Here is a 16,569-nt window from a genome sequence, read left to right as displayed (position 1 = left end):
TCAGTGGCACCTTGCCAGGCTGGTGGGATAGGCTGCGAGGAACCTCATGAAGTTCAACAAGGGCAAATAGAGGGTACTGAACCTAGGGAGGAATCACCCCAAGCACCAGTGCAGGCTGGGAGCTGGGGGCTGACCTGCTGGAGAGCGGCTCTGCAGAGAGGGGCTTGGGAGTTCTGCTGGACAGCAAGCTGACCATGGGCCAGCAATGTGCCCTTGTGGCCAAGAAGGCCAACGGTATCCTGGGGTGCATTTGGAAGAGTGTTGCCGGCAGGTCAAGGGAGTGATCATCCCCCTCTGCTTAGCCCTGGTGAGGCCTCACCTGGAGTATTGTGTCCAGCTCTGGGCTCCCTGGTACAAGAGGGACATGGAGCTACTGGCGTTGAGTTCAGAGGAATTCTAAGATGATTAGAGGAATGGAGCATCTGTCATATGAGGACAGGCTGAGAAAACCAGGCCTGTTCAGCCTGGAAAAGAGAAGACTGAAGGGAGACCTCATCAATGTATATAGATAGCTGAAGGGAAGATATCAGGAGGATGGAACCAGATTTTTTTCAGTGGTATCCAGTGAAATGACGAGAGGCAGTGGGCGCAAACTGAAGCATAGGAGGTTCCGTCTGAGTATGAGAGGGCACTTATTTATTGTGAGGGTGACAGAGCGCTGGGACAGGTTGCCCAGAGAAGTTGTGGAGTCTCCTTCTCTGGAGATATTCAAAACCCACCTGGATGCCAGCCTGCACAGTGTGCTCTAGATGATCCTGCTCAGCAGGGGGTTGGAGTAGATGATCTTCAGATGTCCATTCCAACCTCGGCCATTCTGTGAACTCGGACCTGTACTTCATGGAGACAAGTATTTGCTCAAACTTTTTAAAACAATTATTTTTCATGACTTACATGGCTAGTTGCACTTTTACAGTCTGAGTGAAATCCTTCATTTGTTGGTTATTGTATATATTCTTAGTATGTAGTGAAATTTGTAGCTTTCCTCTGCATTGAACTTAAGCAGTATGTTCAAAGGGGCAGTACCATCTTTGTTATCCATTGTAGCTACCCTGTTGAGTTTCCTGAGTTCAAACACCTGAGGCTTTAGCCTGTGAGAATTTTTGAACAGGGATGAATACAGGGATCAAATAAAGTACTAAATACAAAATGCAGTTATATGATAAAAAACAGTAAGTTTAAAGAAGGATTTTAGAGAAATTTAACAATACATATCAGGTGCTATTAACTGCAGTAATGAAAGTCTGAATATTTCCATCTATTGGCATGTCCACATTAAAGTTATAGATAAGGTGAATTTCTGCTTACATGTAGGTAGCTCTCAAGAAGAAAAGGTTGTTTTGTAAGAGGTTCCTGTGTATTTGAACTGTATATGTGCACTTATGTATTTTTGTATGGCATATGTTAAGCATTGATTTTTGTGATTCTGACCAAAAAAAGCCATGTGACATATTAGGACTATTTCTCTAAATTACTGTACAATATCATAAGGGAAATAGTTTGTATATGTTGTCACCCTAATGTATTATGATCTCTTTGATTTATTTGTGTAGTGAAAAGACATTTAGAAGGGAACATCCAAGAAATGTCACGAGCCAACAGCTTCACTGATGACATTGACCTTATAACAGAAGAGTCACCACTGCCAGCTGTATCTGATGTGGCACAGTAAGTGGAACAGTAGCTTTCAGTAGCTTTTTAATTGATAATAAAGCACATTTGTTTTTGTGTTGTATTATTGTATTTGTCCCTGAATAAAAGGAGTATTCTTTGACAGCACTTTAAGTGATTATGAGTTTAGGTAACTGTATGTGAATGTTTCTATAATATGCTTAGCTTTAAGCATATTGGAAGTAGTCAGATGTTTGCAAAGAGAAGAATTGTCGTACAATGGGTGGCTTACTGTCTTGGTGTCTTTTTTTTATTTTTAATTTTTTTATTTTTTAAAGCAGATAACAGTTCCTCATGCTGTGTTTCACAGAGAGGCTTATGCTTTGTAGAATTCTGAAGTGCTCCTAGTATGTTTAATCTATAAATTGATTGGAAACATGAATTAAATACTTATGCATAAATACAACCTGAAAATGTAAAGTCTACGTTATGTGTAATATTGTAAGGAAATTATGTTGGAAAAATACGCAAATTGAATTATTGAGGAGATACTGATAGTTTCTGGATTGACCAGAACAGAACGTCCCCATTACCAGTGAGTTTGCTGTGATAGTTGGGTGAACTTCTAGGTTGCTTGTCTCAGATCAGGGAAATGCTTATTGCACTGTTTCTTGAAATAAGTATGTTAGTAAATGCATGCAGAACACCTGTTTGTGTTTTGATGGGATCTCGAGTAACCTTGATGTTTTTTTTTTTTCTGTGCAATATACAGAGGATAGAGATACAAGGGGATAGAGAATCTGGAGTATTTCAAATGTGAAGTGGAGCAATATAGCAAGGCCTGGATGGACCAATGCATCTAGATATCATTTTCAGGCTTTATCTTATATGCAGAAACTGATGCAAACAATGCTGGTGAATAGAACTTATGTTGGCCATAATGTATGCCCTGAAGACATAGTAAAGCTGATGCAGCTTTGTGAAGATCTAATTATTGTTCAGATGTTATACTAATGTTGATTTAAAAACTTGCCAGAGTTAACACTTGCAAAAGAGCATGGAAATGTCACTGGGAAAACCTTCCAGTAAATGCTTGAATATAAAATTATTTTTTAAATATTAAGATAAGCTTTTATTGAGTTCTTTCAGATAGAATGTTGGAAAAAATCTGCCCCTCTAGTGGGAGATAAAGTCTTGTGTCAGACTCATGCATATGTTCCACCTATTACTGGGCTAACAAATTGAAGGGTACTCTGCTGCTGGAAAATGTTAATGTTATTTTAGTTCAAAGTTGCCCAAAAGAAAAATAAGAAATAAATGTACAATATGTTTGTCAATCTAACAAAAAAACCACAGCGTATTAAAATTAGTAAAAAGCGCAGGTCAAAGAATGTTATGCACTAAATTCGCCGACTTGTTCATTTGATTCTTACTATATGATAGGAAAATGAAACATTTACAAGAAAAATGGAATTGGAATTCAGAGCAGTGTGTGGGGCAAGACAGAGTGATTAAAGACATTTGCAAGCACTTTATAAGAGAACCAGTACGTGTTGTGAACTGTTATTTTGACTTCAGACCACTAAGTTAAAGGTGCTGAATTTGTTTTGAAAACAGAGGTCAGCAGGGTTTAGCCATGGAGTTGGTGGAAGATTCTTGAGGATATTGTAAAAAACAGTTAAGTCATTTGGGTGATTTCATGTCCAAAGGAAAATTTGTAAGGCTTTATGAATCAAAAAAAAAAAAAAAAGTTTGAAAACAGCAGAAAAAAAACACCTCTGGAAAAAAAAAATTTAAAGTATATATTTATGTTCTTATGCCATCAAGACAGGATCAAGAACATCAGCAATGACAGAGGAAATTGTTTTGCATGGAAATGGCATTACATTCTATTGCTGTCTACTGTTAATTCGTAGCGGTAGCTCTGGTATTCAGAAAAGGGTAGTCTATGGATTTAAGAGAGAAAAGTTTCACACTATTAATTCTATTTTTTTTTTTTCAGTTTTTATCCATTTGAATTTCCTACTGCAACTATCCACTGAGGACTAGATTATCTGATTTATTTATTTTTTAAGCTATTCCATATTAGTTCCACAGGATGGACATATGGTGAAAGCTTTCTTCACCAGAAGTGAGCAAAGTTTGCTTTATGGCATGCTTGTCATCAGGCTAATATTCAGTAGATTTATTTCCAATCTGAGAAAGGCTGAAGGGCTTTTCCCTCAGAAATAAGCTGTTTAGGAGCAGAATGCCAGAACAATTAATGCAGCTTGCTTCCAGGGGAACTTAGATGTAAAGAAAGCATTGAAATTTGTATTTCCTGGAGAACAGAAGAAAGGTTGTAAAACTGTTAGAATTTTTGTGGTTTTATTTTGTTATTATTTTAATGATATCTGCATAAGTTTCTTTACTCCCAGCAACTAAGATGTCAGGTATGGGAGGTGACCTGATGATAGAGGGTTCCTTAAATTTGTTTGACACCTGTAATGCTCCTAGAGATCCTGGCTGGAACACAGGACTGTGCTTGCTAGTTATGGTACAACATCAGGACTCCAGTCTCATGTTCTCTGACCTCCTGTGCAAATGTAGTGGGTTAAACCAACTGCATTTTACTATATGTGAGAGACAGTCTTAGGTTCACAGGACAGAAATGAGGGCAAATGAAATGGGGTAAGCTGTTTATAAGTGTTGCTCTTAATGAGTACGTTTTGACAGTGTTGGCTACGGATTAATATAATACTTCTCTGAGATACAAAAGTGTGTTTGAAGTCTAGTAGGAAAGCACTGAGGATGAGGGGTAGAAATGTCGTGAACTGATTACCAGGATTTGTGACAACTCTTTTCAGGGGTCCCAGTACTATCCCAGCTATGTTGGAGGATATTTTAGGGAATAAATATTGTTGCTTGTCTTCAGACAAAGATAATTATTGACAGCAGTATTCAAGACAAATTTGAAAGCAATGTTGCTCCAATGTGATTGCTTTTTGCATTTTTTTTTTCTTCATATGATTACTTTCAGTGCAGGTAACTTATAGTGATTATATGTCTGTTAAATCTATGGTAATTATACTGTGTTTTTATGCATGATATCCTGGTGCTTGTAATTTCACAACATGGTATTTTGGTCTAAATCAGAGAATTATGAATTGTTGCGTTCAAATTATGCATTTTAAAGTCAGCTCACTGCAAGCAAAGATTTTTGCATTTGGAAAGAAACATAATCTCCTGCTTAGTACAAAAAAAATTGGTTGTATTATGTGTTATTCTGTACAGTGCATCTTGCAAACTGCTTACATTTCTAGCTCATGTTAGAGTTAGAATGTATTTCTCTTTTTTGTTTATTTTGTTTAAAATAAGGAAAGGAATAGTAGAAAGCTAACCAAATATATGAAAGAAAATACATAAATATATGTAGTATTTTCAAGTAATGTGTTTCAGAGTTTAAAGTAATATACTGTCAATTAATTAATTCCTTTTCATGTGAATGTCATAAAAATATAAACAGAATGAGCCTGCAAATAAATATTGGTACATTAATGATTATTAAATTCTAAGAGTCATTACATATTAAATATGTATAAATTTCAACTTCTGAATATCCATAATGAACTTTAAGCATATAGAAAAACATGTCAAAAGTTACAGATACACAGATACAGATGCAGATCCAGATATAAATATATCTAAAAAAGGAAGCCAAATTACCATTTCATGTAGTTTCGTACTTCTAAAATCAAACATGCTAGTTTTTACCTTTATCATTGGTAATTTTAGTTTATATGTCTGTAATTCTATATAGTATTTTGCTGAAACAAAATTGCATTAAATTAAGAGGGGTCCTGATTAATAAAAATGTATCATCTAATTTCTCATTTATATTGTGAACTTTATTGAAGAAGCACAGAACACAACTTTTTTTTTTTTTAAAAAAAAAAAACAACACAAATCTGTCATTTCTAAAACATTAAGATAATATGTATTAACTCTGTATTTTCCAAATATGCACTTACCTCCTACTTGAGTATTAGGTATACTTAGTGTGCTTATTTGTCTTGTCTTTTAGCAGAAGTATAAGCAGGTAAGTCATCACGTGTGCAAGCTTTCTGAATCAGCATGGCTTTTGCTTTGCACTTAGTTATATTATACCTAAACTAGCGTGCCTTGGAATTCATAATGGAGGAATATATATATTTTTTCCTATTAAAAGCTCCACTTTATTCTAACCATGTAAACAAGCAGGATAAAACAGTTATTTTGTTTTCTCATGTAGACATTGTTTCATGCTCTGGAATGATGGAATGCGGCTTTTTTTTTTTTTTTTTATTCCCTCCTTTGGAATGGTTTATGTGATAGAAGTGCTTTGAGCTCATTCAAGAATAACATGCATTTGATTGTCAGCAAGACAAATTCAAATCCTAGAGTCACAATGCAGTCAGTGAATTAGGCAAAAATTCTTCCAATAGTAGAATTCAGCCAAAGGCGTATATGCAGTGAATCTTCTCAGTTTGCAAAGTATGTGAAAGTATGGCTTTCACACAACAGTTACTGACAGTATGCTGCAATGATGACAATTTCACATGAAATACTTCTTTGTGAGGTCAAGCTGCCAAATGGTGAAGTTCTCCTTGCCTTCAAACAAGCGTCTAAGTTACAAAATAAATCTCACTGTATACATTTATTTCAAAACCTGTAACATTTTTTTATTATTTTCTAAGCTGATATTTTGATTATTAAACATGAAATATCAAGTCTACAACTGTATTTTTAATGCATGTGCATTAGTCTCACAGTAACTTGTTTTTCAGGCTGGTTGGAAAATGGTGATACCACCATTTGAGAATGCATCTTAAGTGAAAGCAAAGCAATTCACTTGGTTGCAGTACTGCCCAGGTTTAAGCAGCTAATATAGCCAGTACTGGAATTCTCATGATAGTGACCTGTGCAAGCTTAGCGAAGGTGTGCTGTCCTGCTGGAAGATGGGAAGTGTCAATAAAATTAAAATGAAATAGCAAACTTAAGAATAGAGCTCAATTATGAGATGTCTTTTGTATAAGTCCATTTGCTTTGAATGGTTCACATGATGTTTTAGTTTCCAGTGATCTGGGCAAAAATGTGGGAAAACACAAAATTTCCTGAGCCAGGGAATGAAACTATCATATTTAATATATGTGGTTATCTGAAGTTCTTGCTGAAGATTTCTGGCCCAGGTTCTTCGGTAAAATCCTCATGTAATTGTTGACCTGAGTGGAGCTATATTGATTTATACTGGCTGTTTCTGTGTTGTACAAAGTGGAAATCAAAATGATATTGCTAGATATGAACATATTTATTTAATCATAAATGCTGTCAGATTTGTTTATTTTCATTTTGTTGATGAGTAGTAGATTCTTCTGTTTTTAACAAGTTCTTAAGCTACCTTATTGCCTATAATATACTTCGCCACTCAATTTTTCATTCTCTGTTGAGCAGTTAGAAGATGACTCCATCAGTGCACAGAGACACTACAAAATAATGTTCTGTCTGTGCTTCAAATGTAGGAAAAAAATATATATATATTTAACTTACTACAGCACACTTGTTTGGTCTTTATGTTTCTAAATTAAATTCCACATTAGAAAAGGTTTTGAGGTCTAAATCTTGTGAATGTTATTTATGGAGCTGAAAAGTTAATTTTTATCACTTTGCTTTTTCTTGCTAACCTTGGCACTTTCCTTATATCACCTGATTATTTTGGCAGAAGTTGTAAAATCAATTCAAAAATGAATCCTTCTTCCATCTTGACTCAGCATAATGTATGGTGCTGCTTCTTTCTCTGTGACATTATATCTTGAGGCCTCTATTTTTTCCTAATTTCCTATTATGTGTACATGCACGTGACAAAGACAGAGGGCCTAGTATAGAATTAGGCCTGTTTGTAAAAATGGTATACATGGCAAATTCCTGTACCATTGTAGCGGGTTACTTACTAATGAAGAAGGCAAGAGAGAGTTCCAAATGGCACTAAACAAGTGGCAAACTGTGATTTCTGTTTAAGTTTCTTATCCATTTTTGGCAGGACTTTTGTCTTTTTTACCTGTCTGATGCAGCCCATCTTGTGTATCACAAGGTCTTTGAGGAAAGAGCTGATAATACTGAGCTCTGTAAAGTGAGTAAACTGTAAGATTGCTAATTCTTGATTTGTGTCTACAAGCACCAAAAATGCAAATTAAACCTATCATTCATGAGTTTGGTATGTGACAAAGGAAAGAAAGGAGGAAAAAAATACATCAGAGTGAGAGCAGAGACAAACCCTAGTGGATTTCTAGTCCTTCCTAGTTTGAACATTTGAGGGCAGCCACTTAAGCGGTCATTTAAACAAACCCCAGTTCAAACCAGAAGTTAAATAGCAGAGATGTGTTTTACCAGGGTCAAGCAACACATTCTTTGGGGATGGATATGTTGCTTGATAGACAACGAAATCATCAACTACAAGTCCTGTAGATCTGTACTAACAGGTCCTTTTGCAGAATCAGAACTCCTTGAGGAAGAAGTAGGAACAGTAGAGGCTAAAATAATGGGCCCAAGTGAGCAGCTTGCTGAGATCCTGTGAAAGCTGCAACAGACATTTGTATAAACAGAATACAGCATAACATGTAAGTAGATCTTGGAAGGGAGAGCGCAGCCTACTACTGTAAATTACCTCAGATTAAGAGGCGTGCAGCTATAAGGCTGCAGCCTGTGGCAATTCAGAGTTCATTTGGCTGAGAAGGAACCCTCCCCAGGCCAGAACTAACTGTGACACAAAACACCACTGCTTCCAACATAAGGCCTGTAGGGTGACTTAGGACATGAAACCTTAATGTGGAAGTTGTTGAGGCATCATCTTTCATACGTTTTGGAGTCTTCTGTTTGTACCTTTTTGTTTTCCTTGGTACATGTTTGTCTTTACAAAGGAATAAATTCTGTTGGCCCTTGACTCTGCATTTCAATCTATAGTAAACTAGAGGCAGGGACTATTAACTTGTGCATTCTACTACTAACTGGAGTTGTCACATGCAGGAAATCCAGTGTTTGTTGATTATTCAAGACTGAAAGGAGATTCTGGAACAGAAGGAGCAAAGGTTCTGCCACCATAAGAGACATGGTATGCTTTACTAAGGAGCAATGGATACCTTTTGTTGAGTCTGGGAGAGCATCCACTATATGTGATTCATTTTTTTGCTATTGTTGTTACTAAGATGAAGTTTTGCAAATGATATTTGTCTCTTTCTGGACTCTCCTTTGCTGTACTGGAACTTTGCAAGAGTGAAGGAAAGCAGTGAACATAACTTTCTCAGCCTTGAATTTTTTTTGCCTCCATCTGGTCTTCATGTTATGCAGATTGTGATGACAACAACTATTGACCATGAAAATATTTTCTATGATGCACACCAGAGTTAACCTTCCAGCAGGAGAATTTGGCCAATGGACTATATTGAAAGATTACACCAAGCTGGTCCCAGATAGCACAGTCTCAGGAAAAATATACACAGCGCCAGTTTTAACAGCAGACATCCTGTTTTTGTTTTTCAGAGTTCTGTGGTTTAAAGCTGTGGTGTTTAAAGCTCTTCATGCTGTAAGGAAAAGCAAAAGTTACAAATTCTATATGTCAGCATGGTTAAGCAACTGTGGTTGAGTATGCATTTTGTAGCTCACTAAGGTCACGTAAAGGTAAATGTCAGTTGGTCTCTTTTAGCAGAAAGCAGTGTAATGCTGCAGTTCAGCAGTCATCACGTCAGCTCTCTTGGGAGGAAACCTTTAGAAGGTGAGGTCCTCATACAATGACCATCGTCAGTGGTAATTGCCATCAGCTGAACAGCTGTAGTAATAACTCTTCAGCTGGAACAGGCTGCCAGGGAAGTGATAGCTACACCTGTTCCCCACGGGAAAGTGGGGTCTTAATTACTTTTGATGAATTGAGAGTGAGACCAACAGTTGCTATTCTTTGTGAGGCCCTGTAAATAACAGAGTCAAATCACATTAGGGAACGGTGGGTTTAATACAATACTAGCCAAAATAATTCTATGCAAAAGCTTAAAAAGTGTTTATGTACTTTTGCTATGTTCTTATGAATCAATCTCTATGTAATCTGGCTGTAAACATGGTTCACTGTCTCAGTTAGAAGTCTTGAAATGATGTGACAGAAGCATAAATAAAGATCTGAAAGTGGAAGTGATCAGATATCCACGGTTCCCCACCTTCCCCCCTCCCCTTATTTTCTTTTATTTTAATTTTAAGCTTGTAGAATGAAAAACAGCTTTTAGATTGTATGCAAGAGATTTTATCCGCCAAATGATTAGCAGAACAAACCAACTTCAAAATGTGGTTATTGCACAATCAAAGGAAGTGGGAAGAGAAAGAGGAAATGGTTGATTGCCAAAAACTATAGAAGAACCCTGAAGAGGGGTGGAAAAGATAAGTCTTAGATAAGGCAATGCTTGCAAAGCCTTAAGCCCCGCAGTGTAGCACTCCATTCAAATAGGGAAAACTGAGACTCCAAGGAGGAGAATGACTTTGTTTCAGGATTGCTGAATCCTGATACAAAAGGAGACAAAATAGGCAAATGAATCTTCACTGAGGAACAGAACCTTCTGTGAGGACTGAGGATTAACTGAGGGCAAAGAAGGTACTCTTTCATCTGTGCTTGTGTTTGCTCTGGGTTACCTGGAAGAACAGAGCATGAAGTTGCTCCCCGCTTCACCAGAAGAGGGATCTATGGGGATGAGGGGGCACTTCGCACTTTTTTTCAATGGAGTGGAAAATACCACTTCTGTTTGTAATTCATGGAGATATAGTCAAAGGAAGGTGCTCCATACTTAGTCTTGGCATTTAGATTTTCTCCCTAAAAGCAAATTCAGGAACAGTGGTTTGTTTGTTTATTCTAGTGGAAGTGATCGATTTATCATAAGATTGACATATAGGAAAAATGAATGGCTTTCTCCATTGCCCACTGACAGAAATTTTATACAAAGTGAATGGAACAAGCTATAAAACTTATGATAGGTTTTAAAGCTTACATTAGAAGTGCTCAAATAAAAAGGTGCTGTACGTACCTTTATAAGTTATTGATCAGTACTTGAAAAGAAAAGTGTTTTGTCCATCTTTCAGCTTTATTTCAGTCTTCCAGTAGTTCTCTCCATGAAGGTTTTTATCAGGGACTAAGAATATTTTCTGGTTGGTCTTTGGCTCTGGTTGAAAATCCCCCTGTGAATAACTCTTGACACAAAGCACATTTCAAGTCTTACTGAGTTCTTAGTTTATTTGTGCAAATAAATTTGTGCAAATATAGCTTTGTGCTTTTATCACAACTTCCTTATATAGTTGTAACTTTCAGTGTAACTACAGAAGAGCTTCACATTATCAGCAACAAATCTATTTACACAGTACTATCAAATCTAGTAATGATAGTAATATTGTGTAGGATAACTGAATCTACTAAAAGGTATTGTTATAAAGCTGTTATTATTGAGATAGAATGGAACAGCTAGGGTACTTAATCATCAACTGGATCCATTGTGCTGCTTGTTGTCCTTTTGTAAATGTTCATTGATTATCTTAAAATATTGCTTCATTTTTGAAAGTGTGATCGGGCACTTTTAATATCATATAAATATTACTTTTATTGTTACGGAGAAAGTTGTGAAGCAATAGTGGCTATCAACTAGCTACTAAAGGGAATGGTTTTATAAGGGGTAAAATCACCCAAAAGAAGCTGGTTGGCTAAATGTCAGCAGCAAGCTCAATCAGAGTGCAGGCTATTCCTGGATTTGTTATGGTTTGCCTACTTTCACCACAGTTACATTTCAACCATATTTTTGAAACCGAGATGAACTGAAGGGGAAAGATGAAAAATTTGTACGTGGGCAATCCACAGTAACAACAAAGATAGGGCATTTATATCTTGTTTCCAGCTCCCTTGTTGCGCGGTTGACGCTTACCAATCCTCCTTCTCAGGTACATCTAATATAGGTAGTAGTGATGCAACTAGTTGCACTGCATTATTAATTACTTCAAAGAGAAATTTGGATGGTGGTCTGACATTTCTGAACTGGAAAAGATAGAATAATTACATTTCAGTTGACAGCAGTAATTACTAATCTGGTTGTATGCTTCTTACCATTTTAAAGCCTGATGTTAAGTTACACTCTTTAGTACTTTCTATTTTTGTATAATTGTTTTTAAATTTCAACTTTCTAAAAAGGCTGTTTGAGGATCTATTTCGACCTCAAAGCATTTTATTAGCAAGTAATATGAAAGAGTATTAGTATAAATTTACTCCATTATGTAGGTTTCTCAGGAACTGACCCTGTTTTTGTTGTTGGTTTGGCTTTTGTTTTTTGCCTGAAGGGTAACTTTTCAGACTTACTTTTAAGTGCGGATATTTGGCCAGTGGAGGGCACTGTACTATAGCACAATGAGAGACAGAAACCCATTTCTTTCTGAAATACGATTTATCACTTCAACAAACTTAATTACGAACTTAATTTATAAGTGTCTGAATTTCTTCAGTGTTTAGCTGGCAAGTTGCCATGCTAAGGAAAAATGCTAGATGCACTTGAACATCAGTTTAATGAGAAACTTAACCAACCTTCAAAGACTGAATTTGGTATTGTGGTTATACTTTCTGGAAAACAAACTAGTGTAACAGCCCACTGAAGGTTGTCAAAATATAACTAAGTGCATGTATCATGTAAGCCTCTGCAACCAACGGTTCCAATCTGATGGAAAAGTCTGAAGTGAAAAAGTTGTTTTGGTAACAAAAGCTATAAAAAAAAAAAAAAAAAGTGTTGCATATCATTAAATTCTTCATAAGTTTTCTAATCACAGGATTTTACAGTCAGGATAGAATTTTTCATGAAGGGTGTCATATGATCCTGAGATACATGGTTGAGAATTTCTGTCTTGTGAAAAAAATAAGTTGCAAAGGATGTATTTTTTTTTTTTTTGAATAAAAGACTCATGTTTGATATACTCAAATTATTAATGTCAATCTCAGTAGCAGGGTAGAGAATGGAAATAATGCAACTGATTCATTTGTCTAATGTTTTTGAAAAGGATGTGAAGAGGAAGACTGGGCTCACAGTCTTTGTTGTCATGTTTTGTCTGTATGAATGAGGATAAAGTTGGTAAAGGGAGGAATCGTTTTCTAAAGGTTTTGTTTACACTTCATAATATGTTGAGGTTTTCAGTTAAAGATTCATATTACACTGCACATTGTTATGCTCATAGAGTTGCATGATACTTGACAGTAGGTAACTGCATTTATAGGTATCTGTGGTGAAAGGTTGAAGTGTAACATTGAGTATGTCCTCTTGTAAGGATGACCCTGTACAACCCTTCTTACCAGATCACTTCAGGTTCTTATTGTTAGAGAAAATGAAGTAGTTCCAAACAACACATACTTCTTTCTCTTTCCCCTCACCTTCCCCTCAGTCCCAACCTCCGCCCACCCCCACAACAAAAGATGGAAAAAACATGATGTTTGCAATGTACAGAGAAGTGTGGCTTTGTTGTTTACCATGGTGTAATAAGAAATTAATGAGCATGTATTCTCTTTTGACTTTGCTTTTATGGTTTTGTAACAGTTTCAACTTTAATGGTTTTTATGAGACCAAGTTTTACATTTACATGCACATATCTGTTGCATTCATTGTGTCTTTTTACATGTATGTAAAGTACATTGAAGGAAAGAAAAAGCACAGTGACGGTACTTCAGGATGTCTGCAGCTAAACTGCATACATCATTCCTGATGTGGTCTAGCACCATCCACAAGCCACGTTGCACCATATGTTTTCTATTGGCAACATTCAACAGAAAAATGTTTTAGACATTGTACACGCCAGTTATCCTTCCTTCTTCTTTCTGCAGTGGCTTCCCTGTGCTACGCCTGTGATAGAAAGCATGGCTATCAGCAGCTATAAAATCAAAAGCGCAACCATTCTGGTGGGTCTATAAGCAATTAGAGGGAAAGTGCAGAAGAACTTGAAGGAATGAGAACATGATTTGCTTTCATAGGAGTTCAGGTTGTGGCCATGAAGGGGAGGGCTGGGGTGAAAAACTGTGATTCTAACTAAGGCAGAGTGTATAAATTTTACCTTACTGATATCTGAGTGTTATACTGCTATCCTTCTGAGCATTGTGTTGACAGCACACCCTTGCAAGCCAGAATAGTGACTTCCATTTGGAAGAGTAGCATTTCATCCCCATAGCCTACTTTCTTAAGAAGTGATGTTGACTGTTTAACAATATGTTGCTCCTACAGAAATAATTTCTGGGGCAGTATCAGCCAGAGAAAGATGCAGAAATTTGAAACGAAGATTAAGGGAGCTCAGTGTTGTTAATTAATTGGTTGTGATAAGTGGATTAGAGGAAGAAGAGAGAAAGGAGAGACAACTTTATTACAGATGTGGAGAACAGTTGTATAGTGAGGAAATGCTATTTTTCTGTATTTCAGAATTGATTAACAATATCATGAAAATAAAATTTATTATTGCTATTCTATTTTAGAGTTTGTTTTGAAAGTTTTAAAATTTAAATGGCATAATTTGGCTATGGTGTTTCATAGTGGATATGAAACCAAGAAAGTTCAGAGTTTGATTTATTTCTATCTAGAAAACAGGTAGACTGTCCAATTACCTGATGATAAATGAATGAAGATTTTTGCTATGTTTTTTTAAGTGTTAATTTGATATTTACCATGCGGAGCTGCAATCGTATTTGCTAACCTCCAGACAATCTTATTCTGGAACTACTAGAAAAGCCCTTTCCTTGTTGAAATATGAACAATTGTTCATTAAGTTCAAATGTTTTTTATACACTACCTTTTCTACTACAACATAATATACAACAGAGCAAGATGGATGCCTAATTTCAACGTGTTAAATTGGAGTTCAGATGATACTATTGAGTGATTGAAATTTCTTACATGAAATGGAATTCCGTCTGCAAATCATTTGTGAAAGGTTCAAAGTCACATTTCTTTTAATTGTTTGAATTATATATCTTTCAAAATCTCTTCTGTGTTTTCCTAGATTTCAAAGAAAAATGTTACGAGGAAAAGTAAGTTCTTCAAAAATAAATAAAGAAATTGCTGTATACATGCTGAACACTGCAAGACTACTGGTCATTCAGCTGCAGTAAAAGTACAAATGTTTATCTCCCTCATTGCATTTTCAGCTAAGTGCAAATTTATATATTTTCCCATGAGCAGACATCTTATAATAAAACTATCTTATTTATTAAAGAGTTCACAAAAACAAAGTATCAGTTTGGGAGGTTTTCTTCCATCAGGTATGGCTATTAGTTTGGGAGATTTTCTTCCATCAGGTATGGCTATTTTTATTTTTTCGGGGGGGGGGGGGGGGGGGGAAACTCTTCACAAATTGAAGGAATGTATTCTAGGCCTGATGTTTCACTTATTTCTAAAACTGTCATACTTTGTTTTTCATAGTGATAATGTTTTGTGGAACATTTAAAGCAATAACTGAAAGCTTGTTGCCAAATCAACACAGGATTTAGGTTAAATACTTCTTACCTCTATTTCCGTGCCTGGGAAGTAATACACATAGTTGTAGATGAAATTGCGTTGCAACTAGTGTACAGCCATGTTTAACCCTTTAAATAGAGCTGGTTTGTAAAAACTAATAGATAAAATTACTACTCCAGTCATTTGACTTCTGTGTTAACCTCACTGCTTGGAAACTTTTATTTTAAAAAGTTACTTTAAGAAAATGTAAGTGATAGAAATTCTTTGGAACCCCATGGTTTCTCATGAATTTTTTAACTCTGACACTTTCACAGCTGTGCACGTAAAATCTTTCCTTTATATAGGCAAAACTCGATTAACTCTAAATGGGACAATGAAAGTAACTTTTCAGGTTGGATACACTTAAATAGATGCCAAACAAATACCAGTGCCGGTTGCTTGTCTGTTTCTTTCTTTCAGTGCGCTGTAATTTGGAGAAGTAATTATATTCTCACTTATTCAGATTAAACCCCCTATCTCCAGGGCTTTTTTTTCCCCATCACCCAGCAATGCTTTTAGATGTTATCGCTATGTTCTCCAAAAACTTTGCCGTAATTGCGTAGCTGTTTGTTTGTATTGCTGAGACAATTTATCTCTGGTCTCTGGGTCAAAATGAATGTATCAGACCATTACAGTACAAAATGCTTAGTATGTGGGCACTGAAGCTTACAGTCATTGCACGCTATATTGAGTTCTGTTCCTCTCATTTCACATGACTGTTTTGCTTCTAGCATGTTGTAATGGCATTTTTTCATAAGTTACTGATACTTATCTCCCCTGGTTTGCATTAGTTAGTGCCTACACCCAAAGTCTAGAAGAATAGATAATCTTGATGGCCTTTTTTATTTAGTCAGCTGTCTGCAATATACTTGGTGCATGTCATTAGTATTAAAATATGTTGAAACAAAGCTCAAAAAGCTAATGAAGCTGCTTTTATACTGATTTTTCTTACAGCAGTTGCTACTGAAGGGTCCTCTCCAATGAGTTCTGTGACTTCTCCCTCTAGTAATGCGAATTGAATAATACAATGTGATTGCTATGTTTTCTTGGAAACAACTTCGAGGTTTCTACATGTTCCTGTGCTTACTTAGCTATTTTACATTATTTAAAAACAAGAAATAAATAAATGGTTCTATAGCACAAGGCATGGAACTTGCAGCATTGCCCAGACATTTCAGATCAGCAAAATGTGTAATCTTTCCATATTTAATTATTTTCTTATTCTTTCTGTGGCTGCAGTAAATTAGGCATCATCTTAATCCCAGAACTTCATTACTTGACAGACTTTCTAATTTTGATAAAGGAATAAGAGCTTTTTAAATGTAGAAACAATTTCAATTTGATTAATATGTATAATCTTTTATAATGAACTTTGAGTAGAAGGCTTCCACTAATTTCATTGGCTTGTGGGTACACC

The 16,569-nt window shown here is 36.0% G+C and overlaps 1 protein-coding gene and 1 long non-coding RNA gene across 11 annotated transcripts in view; one reads left to right on the top strand and one right to left on the bottom strand.

The window, feature by feature from the left end:
* Positions 1-16,569, top strand: part of LOC137843444 (potassium voltage-gated channel subfamily KQT member 1-like) — a 519,382-nt gene that overhangs the window by 104,678 nt on the left and 398,135 nt on the right. For 5 of the 10 annotated variants that reach the window (XM_068658757.1, XM_068658740.1, XM_068658720.1 and 2 more), the window contains 2 exons: positions 1,551-1,665; positions 5,672-5,686. In XM_068658757.1, coding sequence (XP_068514858.1) covers positions 1,551-1,665; positions 5,672-5,686 — 130 coding nt within the window. Of the gene's footprint in view, positions 1-1,550; positions 1,666-2,380; positions 2,681-5,671; positions 5,687-16,569 lie in introns of those variants that run through there. The other 5 variants (XM_068658766.1, XM_068658748.1, XM_068658731.1 and 2 more) reach the window with 2 other exon arrangements.
* On the bottom strand, positions 8,339-9,410 carry LOC137843527 (uncharacterized). The gene is made up of 2 exons (XR_011089569.1): positions 9,283-9,410; positions 8,339-9,200 (listed from the first exon to the last, which is right to left on the bottom strand). It is a non-coding gene; the product is annotated as an uncharacterized lncRNA (long non-coding RNA).

This window comes from Anas acuta, chromosome 1 (assembly GCF_963932015.1).
Source record: "Anas acuta chromosome 1, bAnaAcu1.1, whole genome shotgun sequence".
Classification (NCBI taxonomy): domain Eukaryota; kingdom Metazoa; phylum Chordata; class Aves; order Anseriformes; family Anatidae; genus Anas; species Anas acuta.
This window is presented reverse-complemented; position numbering and strand designations above follow the sequence as displayed.